This window comes from Zea mays, chromosome 2 (assembly GCF_902167145.1).
Source record: "Zea mays cultivar B73 chromosome 2, Zm-B73-REFERENCE-NAM-5.0, whole genome shotgun sequence".
In the NCBI taxonomy this organism is placed as follows: Eukaryota; Viridiplantae; Streptophyta; class Magnoliopsida; order Poales; family Poaceae; genus Zea; species Zea mays.
Genome location: NC_050097.1, coordinates 110,371,955 through 110,382,433, shown reverse-complemented (window position 1 = coordinate 110,382,433; position 10,479 = coordinate 110,371,955). Strand labels below are relative to the sequence as shown.

At 45.6% G+C, this 10,479-nt stretch overlaps 1 protein-coding gene across 1 annotated transcript; it reads left to right on the top strand.

Moving 5' to 3' along the window:
• The first annotated feature begins 1,022 nt into the window (after positions 1-1,022).
• On the top strand, positions 1,023-2,011 carry LOC103648841 (protein SUBSTANDARD STARCH GRAIN 4, chloroplastic). The gene is made up of 3 exons (XM_008673238.2): positions 1,023-1,349; positions 1,470-1,742; positions 1,849-2,011. Exons 1-3 carry the CDS (start codon positions 1,023-1,025, stop codon positions 1,993-1,995), a joined length of 747 nt encoding a protein of 248 aa, XP_008671460.2. The 3' UTR covers positions 1,996-2,011.
• The last annotated feature ends 8,468 nt before the right edge of the window (positions 2,012-10,479 follow it).

Sequence of the window (10,479 nt, the reverse complement as noted above, 5' to 3'; positions counted from 1 at the left end):
GGAAGGAGATTAGGAAGTTGCATTGTAAAGCATAAAATTAAAAAATCAACTCGAGCACCTTGGAATCCGGACGACATAGCGACCGCGGACGTGAGCCAATGTGACGCGGGGCGCGCAAGATTGACAACGGCAGCGGCTCGACGATGCTGTCAACGGCGGCGGCGATTAATGTTGAGGGCGTGCGGCGGTGGAGGACGGCGAAACGGGCTGGCGGCGGCGGATGAACAAGAATCGCCCAGGCGACCGCTGAAGAAACGCGGCGAGTCGGCCAGGATGGTTGACCGCGCGGGGGTTAGGGTATAGAAGTGTTTGACCGCGTGGGAAGTGGGGTAGTGGGCTCATTCCTTTATTTCTGGAACGTGGGTCGGCTGGAGTAGTTATGCTAAATCACTATTATGTATAAACGGAAGAATGGAATAGCGTAAACATGTAGGGCTCGCGGTTGTTACTCTGTTTACGCTAAAATGGGTTTCCGTTTACAATAAATCTGTTCGCTTGCGTAAAAAGTGATCGGACGTGGGCTGGGGCTCTCTACAGTTATATAGAGCCCAGGGCTCTTAATAGATAAACTATATATATATATACATATATATATATAGATATAGTATTAGGAGCCCTGGGCTTCCATTACTGCAGGGAGCCCCGGCCACCTACCGACTGGGCCGACCAACCAGGTGTGCAGACCGCACCAGACCATTTTTGGTTTACTGTCCCCGACTGCTTACGCCAAATTAACATATGAGTTACGATGATGTGTGTTGCCATTTATGCAAATATAGTTTGTGCACGATTTAACTTTCTGGGCCCACGAGAACTTTTATTTGATGGCCCATTTTACCCACGCATTTATTTACCCTAACTGCTCCCATCTTTATCTCCCGAAGGCACGTAGCCGCCGCCAGTTTCTTCTTCCCCCATCTTCATCTTCCTCGCAGCGCCGGTGCTACATCTCCAGACTGTCCCTGCTCCGTGCGGACCCACTCTCCAGCGCGACTGCACGGCTGTTGTTCCCGCGGGTGGAGATGGCGGCGGTCAACCTCCTCGCTGAGTCTGCCGCGGTGCGCTTGAGGGCGCCGGCGCCGCCGAGCGCGGGGGAGGAGCTTGCGGCCAGGCTCACGGAGTGCGGGTTCCCCGCCACGGCGCGCCGAGGGGGAGCGGTCGCGGGGGTTGGGGAGAGCGCGCGCAAGTGGAGGGAGATGGCGGCCAGGAAGGAGGAACTCCTGCTGCGGAGCCGGGGCCGAGTCGCGTGGACGATCGTCGCGCTTTGCTGCGGTTCGCATGCGTCCCACATCCTGCACTCGCTCGGTATCCATGTTGGCCACGGTGAGTTACCACGAGACATTCATAGCGTGATCTGATTATTTTGAACAGCGCGTGAAGTTTTGAAATCATTAAAGAATTTGTTTGCTGCATTCTTTTCCTATCATATTTTAATATGTAGTTCTTAGACCTACTTTCCTGTCTTTTAGGCTGCAAAGGTTTTTGAATCGCAGCTTGCGGAATCATTATTAGAAGGTGACGGACAGCTTGCGTTCAAGAAGCTTGCAACTGCAACGCTGGAAACTTTGATGCCAAGGATTGAAGGCAAGGGTGAGTTTGGACAGGCACGGTGGCGACTGGTTTATGCTCCGCAGATCCCAAGTTTACTCTCTGTGGATCCAACAGTTGATCCGCTAAAATCTCTGGCAAACAATATCTCTTTTGCCACGGAGGTCGAAGTGCAGCTCGGAAAACGCCTTCAGGTATACACACCTTTTTAAGGAAACAAGTCGAACCTTTTAGCCTGATAAGGTGCCATGTGTTGTACTGGATAGAAACTGACCTAAATTGCTGTCGTCAATGTGCAAGGCCTCTGTCGTCAGGCAAATGAAAGATTCAGAAATGGCGATGCAGTGGACGCTGATATATCAGCTAACCAGTAGGCTCCGTGTTCTCTTCCAGTCTACTCCATCCAATAGGCTTCTCTTCGAGTATTCAGCAACATCACAGGAATGATTCATTTTTTGTTATTGCGCACAGCAAGAATTGGTTGTAGCAGCTGCGTCGTACAAAGATTAGGTGGCCTGATAATCGTTTTGTTTTTGTAGATAAGCATGCTTTGATAAGTTGTACGTGTACAATCGCTCAGTTGTATTGTATTTACATTCTTTCTCGGAAACAAAGTTTCTGAGCCTGTAAATAATAGGTAGCGATCTTAGCGTCGGGTGTAGAGAGAAGTATAAATGAATGAACGTTTCCAGTCTCTTGCGTTGCTGTCCATACGTGAAATTGGCTTTCGTTACTGAAACAGTTCTCATGTAGATGGTTAGCTTGCATTTTACGCTACAATTACCTCAGATCACTTCTTGTTGTATCTTACACCAATTTACGAAATTTCTTGATGTGTTTTATGACAACCTCATGCGCTGAGAGATACATTCGGTCTACATTCGTTATTATGAAACAGATGGACGATTTACGCTAAAATTCATACTCATTTACGTTGTTTTGGTTCACGATTTACGCTTAAATCCGTCCGAGCCAGAACCCGCGCATGACCGGTGGCGCGTGATTTTCGCACCGTAAATTTGGTATACGAAACAGGCATATGATTTACGCTAAATTTCGTACTCATTTACGATGTTTTAGCTCACGTTTTACGCTGGAATCCGCCCGAGCAGAACCCGCGAACTGCGGATGTAAATTAAAATTTATTTCCTTCTACTAATGCTCCTCGAACCGTAACTGTCCCTTTATTTACGTGATTATGCAGCACGTCTTTCCTTATATCAAACTGGTCAAGATTTATATAATGCATGGTTTATGCTATCATGTTACACATCGTTATGCAGTCGTAAACGGTGTGCACATGGTAATATTCATTTCGTGAGTCAAGGTACAAAATATCCCTTCTATGCATGATTTATGCACATTACTACATATATTTATGTGTGCGTATTTGTTTTTTCCCGTAACTGCGCCTTTATTTACGCGCACGAAGAGCACGTCTTTCCTTATCTCAAAACCGGTGGGAGATTTTAAATGTTTGCATGGTTTACGCTATCATGTATCACAACGTTATGCAGTCGTAAACGTCTAGCACATGCAAATATTCGTGCGCGCGATTCCTGGCATGCAAAGATTCCATTTATGCATGAGTTATGCACATTTGTACACATATTTATGGTTGCGTAATTGCATGTCGCGTGTAAGACGGGATACGTGGTTATCCTTTGCATAAATGGTGCAGGCTGACGTCCAGTGGGCCGAACGCGACCCGATCGGTCTCCCTGGCTGGGGCTTCGCCCACTAACGGAAGCCCAGGGCTTCCATTACCTCTTCCCTATATATATATATATATATATATATATATATATATATATATATATATATATATATATATATATATATATATATATATATATATATATATATATAGGGCAGGTATAACAGGAGCTCTGGGCTTCCAATAGTTAAAGAAAGCTCAGGCCAATCACCCTGGTACCTTGTTTAATCCAGCACACAGACTAAACCAGCCTGTCGGTTGCGCATCCCGCCCCACGTCTGTGCGCGCAAAAAAAGAATGCATGCATAAGTCAAACATGTTCCCTTACATGCGCGTAAATTTAGGAAAGATATGTGTGGCAGTTTCTATTTTTAAATACTTTATTTACTCCATAAATTTAGGATCGCTGCAACAGCCATGCAGCTAGACTCGTAAGGACCATTTTATGATATATACTGCTACTAAATATGCTACCCTGTGTAGATAGTTATGCAATTCGCTGCGTAAAAATCTGTTATCAGTTGCATGCGCACGAATTTATGATGAAAATAATGTGCAATGAAAGGAAATGAATTGCACGCATAAAAACAAAAAATCGTATTTAATGTTTTATTTCCTTCATAAATATAGGATCACTGCAACAACCATGCAGCTAAACACATTAGAACTAGTTTATGATATATACTGATACAAATTATACTACACGGTGTAGATATTTATGCAATTCGTTACACTGCGTAAAAAATCTGGCATGTTGTTCACTGGTGGACGCATCTCCGGGTGGAGCGTAAAAACCTTAAGTTTTGAGCATAAAATCCCTCAATTATAAGCGTAAATGCCGAGCCAATATGAGAGGTTGATAGCTCTAGTAGGTTGTTATTACGATCCTATTTTTATGGCAGATCCGAAAAACATGGCAGCCGCATGCATGCAGTTTCTATTTTTATACAGATCTAAAAATTATGGCAAAATCGTGTGAGTTTTCATTGCATGCGCGCAAATTATGCGGTTTTTATTTTTATACAGATCCAAAAATTATGGCAGAATCGTTGGAGTTTCCATTGCATGCGCGCAAATTACGAACATCATAAATCAAGAAATTGCCTTTCCAATGTGCATGCAGTAAACTGATATACGAACTCCGTGTTCAAGCATAAATCGTACAGTTTTTAGCGTAAATAATACATGTGGTAGGCATAAAACACAATAATCGAAAAGAAAACACGAATCGAAGGAGGTAGTGGCTGGAGAACGTCGTCGATGACAAAAGCATAAATGTAGGTCGTCACTCGGGCCGCCCAAACTGCGCTGGATCGGAGGATGTCACGCGCGATCAACGCTGCGCACATCTCGCGCCTTCCGTGACGCCGCTCGCTCGAACCTCGTGCCTTATGCGTCGCCGTCGCTACTCGCACGTCGACGGGCGTCGCTTGCTCGCCGGCCTTGGAAGTGCCGCCTTCTCGGGGCCTCGGGGACGCCACCGCTTGCCCGCACAAGGGCCCTGCTGTCGCTCGCCCTCTGGATCGGGGAGCCGCCTCCACCGACTTGGGAACCATCGCCACTACTCCGGATTGAGGAACCTCCGCCACCGCGCATCGAGGTTATGGAGCTGCGGCCACCGGCTGGGGGTCCACCGCCGCACACGCTTTGGGGCAACCGCCGTCGTCGCACGTGGCGTCGCTAATGAATCGGGGTGGAGCGTAAAAAACCGAACCCTAGCACTCCGGGTCCTATTTTATAGACGTCTGGATCTGGTCCAGCTCAACCGGTGTGCACCGTCTGACCTGGACTTCCTCTAGTTATTGGAAGCCCAGGGCTCCGAATATACAATATATATATATATATATATATATATAAGTTCTAAGCTTTCAATAACTAGAGAAAGACTGATTCAATGGTGTCATCCGGTTCAGCTACATCAGGTTTGGACGGCTAGAAAAACACCCCAAGTCGTGAGGGATTAGGTTTTAGCGACGACGGCAGTTCCTTCCGGCGTGAGCAGCGGTGATCCCGGGGGCCAGCGGTGGTACCACCCCGAGGCGAGCGACCGATGGTGGCGCTCCCCAGGATCGAGCGACGACGACGATCCCGAGGCGGGCAAGCAAGCGACGACGGTGCTCCCAAAGCGGACGAGCGGCGGCGACGCACCCAGGCCCGGTGGCGACGACGGTTGCACAATAGGCTTCGGCAGCGGCAGTGGTGGCCATGGGAGACACGGGTCACTCCGGCAGTCGCGCGAGGCACGGTCGTCTCCGACGACAGCGGCCACGCGAGGCATGGGTGGCTATGGTGTCCTTCGATGACCATCTCATCCGATCCGGTGGCTTCGGCGGCGTCCTTTGATCTAGCGGCCTCGGGATCGTCCTCCAGCGACGAAGTATCCGATCCATGTTTATGCCATCGATGATTATGTTTTATGCCTTCTATTTACACTATTTATGCATTCGAGTGATGATTTTTACGACGATGAATACGATTTTTACGTCTGCCATAAAACTGCCCCTAGTTCCCACGGGGGCTGTTAGTTGAACCGATATTAGGTTTTTTTTCAATTATGCAACACGGTGTATGTATTTATGAGACTTTGTATAAGAATTTTTATGCTCTGCGTGAATCATGTCATCCTTTTTTTTGCATGCATGCAGTGGAAACGAAAATACCATCCAAAATTTGCACGCATGCAATGGAAACTCCCACGATCTGCCATAATTTTTGGATCTACATAAAAATAGAAACCGCATGCTTTCGAATCCCATAATTTTTGGATCTAGCATAAAATAGGATTGCGAATACAACGCACCAGATTTATCAACCTTTCTCACATGGCTCAGTATTTACACACATAACTGAGGGGTTTTACACTCAAAACTTAAGGTTTTTACGCTCGAATCTGGAGATGCGTCTACTAGTGTACCATGTGATAGTTTTTTATGCAGCGTTCCGTATTGCTTAAATACCAAGACTGTGTAGCATAATGAGTATCATTATATGTTGGACCGGTGAGGCGACCAGAGGGCGGGTGAATGAGAGCCACTAAAAAATTCGCCAACTTGGGAGAACATCACTTGTGATTTGATTCCCTGACACAATCCAACTTACAGGGACAACAAAAACACTTTGCAAAAGAACAGATCAACCACTGATCGATTGACTGCTCAAACCAACTTCTAGAGAAGAGAATAAGTTCAACGAGACCTAAAGACTTGGCTTGAACCCAAAATTTCACAAGAAACTCCAAAGAAGACCACAAATGTCCAGTAAAAATTATGTTGTCAAATTCGAGAAAAACACCGAGCGGCAGTGCCGGACGTACAAGCGGCAGTGCCGGACTGCAAATTTTTTCCAGGATACTCTCAAATTTTGCATGCAACAAGATATGCTGGAGAAAAGGTGAACCGTGAAGTTCGAGCAGAAAAGGATGAAAACTCCTAGTTCGGCAGTGCCCGGCTTGAGAGCGGCGGTGTCGCGCAGTCAAAACTTCACAGAATCTCATCAAATTTTGTAGACAGTTTGCACGGGGTGTAAGAAGTTCTTGGTGAAGTATGAACCCGAACAAGCAAGAAATCAAGTCGCAGGTCAGAAATCCTGTGAAGGATGGGGTTTTCTCAAAACAAACGCAAAAGAGAAATCTACTCGGATCACGACCAAGAACTGCATTGTATGAGCGTACATAGTGATCCAAAGAGTCTACTTCTCCACAAATCAACCCAAAACAGAACCCATATCAAAAGAACTAGAAGATTCTCCACAAAACTACAAGAGAAGGGAAAGGGAGAAGCCAAGAACACACGACTTTAGATTTCAGCAAGGATATAAAACTGAGATTAAAGCCAAAGAACGATGTGGGCTGGACCGGCGACCCTTCCTCTAATTAAACTTGAAGATCAAGAACACAATCGAAGTACAAAATCGTTGCGGATCCCTGGCTAAAACAGAGCAGTCTAGTGATGAGGATATGAGTTCACTAAAACTCTAAGCCAAAACAAATGGCAGCCAAGAGATACTGAACTAACCAGGCCCCCCTCTATTTATAGAGGGTTATTCTCACTTTCTAAACTATCTCTATTTACATAGAGCCTATCCACTCCATCGTGAGCGAAATGGACCAACTCCTAGGTTTTCGATCTGACGACCACATCCTTCACACAGAGTTGCTTTCCCTTGACACATCCTCCGCGATCACCCCATGTGCCGCCACTGGTTCCCTCTAGAACTGCCGCCGTCGAGTTTTGAAGCCCAAACACAGCAAAACCCGCCATCTGTAGTTGGGTGGTTTTGAGGCCCAAACCACCAAACCTCCAATGAGCACCGCACCTCGTGCACGTCCTCCACGACCAGGTGCATGTCCCCCTAGTCCTCGACCATGCCGACAACATGATCCACTCCACCACGGCCTCGCGCGAGTACGTGTCCCAGGTGTCAGCCACACACCCAGCCGCTGTGGTCCTTCAGTCAAGACCCAACAATCGCCCTTCATCACTCCCGGTCCATCAGCACGAGCTCGCATAACCTTCACCACAGTCGTCGACCACCATTCTTGTGCTCCTCACCTACACACCACAAGCCGACCGACATAGTTGCACAAGCATAATCTCACACTGGTCAGTCCACTGACTACCGCAGAGTGCTACCCATTGATAATCACTCGTCATTAACTCGAACCACAAGGGACAAGTCAACCTTGTGTTCGCAGTATATATCTTAAACTGGTTGTAACAAGCCTATCTGCATGGCTGTTAGAGCGATCTTACATTTATGGAGAAAATGTAGCATTTAAAATAAAATTTTATTGTTTCCATGCATGCCAATCAATTTCTATTCATCTCATATTATTGTCATCCTAAATTTATGTGCATGTAGTAGGAAGCAGATTTTTACTCAGTGTACGAATTGCATAAATACATACACCATGTTACATAATTAGTATCATCAAACATCATAAACAGGTTCTAACGAGCCTAGGTGCATGGCTGTTATAGCGATCCTATATTTATGGAGCCATCCAATTTTTGCTCGCATGCAATGGAAACCAAAAAAAATTTGTGTACATGCAATAGAAACTCCCATGATCTACCATAATTATCGGATCTACCATAAAAATAGGATTTGCATGTATACGCCTGCGCATGTGCACGTGGTCCAGTGGTTGGGCAGAGTTTTTATGCTATCTCTCTGAACTACTTACGCTATTTCTGTGAACTATTTACGTTATTTACAAAAAAACAGAAGCGCTAATCTATGGCTTGCGTCCCACGCGTGAGGTTGGTCGTTGGATCGGGAGTTTGACTTACACGTGGGGACAATTTTGACATGGTGCATGGCGGGGGACGCACCCGACAACGTGGCGTATGGGTGGGCACGCTGATGCGGTACAGCCCGGTCGGGGGTGGTCGGCTAGGGTTTTCTCTAACTATTGGAAACCCTGGGCTCCTAATATACCCACCATATATATATATATATATATATATATATATATATGGAAGAGGTAATGGAAGCCCTGGGCTTCCGTTAGTGGACGAAGCCCCAGCCAGGAGGTCGATCGGGTCGCGTTCGGCCCAATGGACGCCAGCTTGCGTCAGCCATGCATAAACGTATCCCGGCTGAGACGCTGCAACCGATATACGCACGCATAAAGGTATGTGGAAATGTGCATAACTCATGCATAAATGGAAAAGTTTCTGCCACGAATCACAGAACGAATATTTGCATGTGCATGCCGGTTTACGATTGCATAACGCTGTGAGACATGATAGCGTAAACCATGCAACATTTAAAAATCTCCCACCGGTTTGAGATAAGGAAAGACGTGCGCGTAAATAAAGGGCGCAGTTACGGGAGGAAACAAATACAAGGTTAGCTCGTCCACCGTCTTTATCTCAGGTATTGGCGGCGTTTAGCGGCGGCGGAAGTTAGAGGTACGGCCGGCGGCGAGAAAATGTCGAGCACCGGAGCTGGCGATGACATGCCACCTGTAGCATCTGTAAATACGCCAGCAGGTACGTCTGTTTCAATGGACATGAATCCTGTAGCGTCTGCGATCGCCCCATACACAGAGGGTGTCTCCGTTACTCCCCCGGCAGCATTGAGGGCACCTCGACATATCGATGAGCTAACAAAAACGACAGATGTGGTCGGCGCAGAGAAGCACATCCCCATGAGACATATTGGGCCGCATGAATAGGACACACCTCATATTCTTCAAAGCCATGTAAGTTCTCCCTAATATGATACTCTTATTCTCTTACATACTTCTTTGTAATGTTGTACATATACCATGTTAAATTTAGACGCTATTGAATAGTAAATGTTAAATTTCTATGCGCAGCCGGACAATATTGATATAAGATTGATACCTAAAGTCGGTATGACATTTAGTAACGTGGATGAGGCGTATAATTTTTATAGTCAATATGCATACGAGGTTGGATTTCCGTTGAAGAAATATAGGGAGCGGAAGAATTGTAAATGGTTGAACTGTTCAATGGAAGGAAAGAATGCTGAAAGGGTAGCTGGAAATCCAAGGATACGTAACACATGTTCGAAACGAACACAGTGCAAGGCTGGGATGAAACTTAAAAAAATCTACGATGATGCTAAAGAAAATGTTATTTCCGTTCGGATTGATCTGATAAACTATGAGCATAATCATGAATTTTTGAAGAAAGATACAGAAAAAGGGCAATTGCAATGCAACAAAACACATGATCGTGAATATATGGAGTTCCTTAGTGCGATGCAAGAAAGCAGGATTCCACAACATTGCATTATGGATTTTGTTACAGAAATGCATGGTGGCCCAGAAAACGTTCCAATAACCGTGCAGGACATGAGTAACCTGTAAGTGTATTATGCATTGACAATAATTGTATTTTATATTACAGAAACAATCATAATGTGTTGAGTTAGATATAGTGCATAATCATTACATTTTTTGACAGGAAAAAAGCATGGCAAAGGGAAAGAAATGCAAATGATGTGTCAAAGCTGTTATCTTTTTTTCATTATGCAAGAAAGATAATCCACATTTTTTTCAGACTTTCAACTTGACAAAGAAGGGAAAATTTTAAGCATATTTTGGTCCCATGCTAGCCAGCAAGCCGAGTACATTGATTTTGGTGATGCAGTTACATTTGATACTACACATAAGACTAATATGTACGATAAGCCATTAGGCATGTTTGTTGGCTCGAACCACCACCTACAATGCACAATAT

Excerpts from the sequence above, each read along its gene's own strand:
- LOC103648841 (XM_008673238.2), top strand. The coding sequence starts at position 1,023 with ATGGCGGCGGTCAACCTCCTCGCTGAGTCTGCCGCGGTGCGCTTGAGG. Across the intron at positions 1,350-1,469 it reads TACCACGAGACATTCATAGC|GCTGCAAAGGTTTTTGAATC; the intron begins GTGATCTGATTA and ends CCTGTCTTTTAG. Across the intron at positions 1,743-1,848 it reads AGCTCGGAAAACGCCTTCAG|GCCTCTGTCGTCAGGCAAAT; the intron begins GTATACACACCT and ends TCAATGTGCAAG.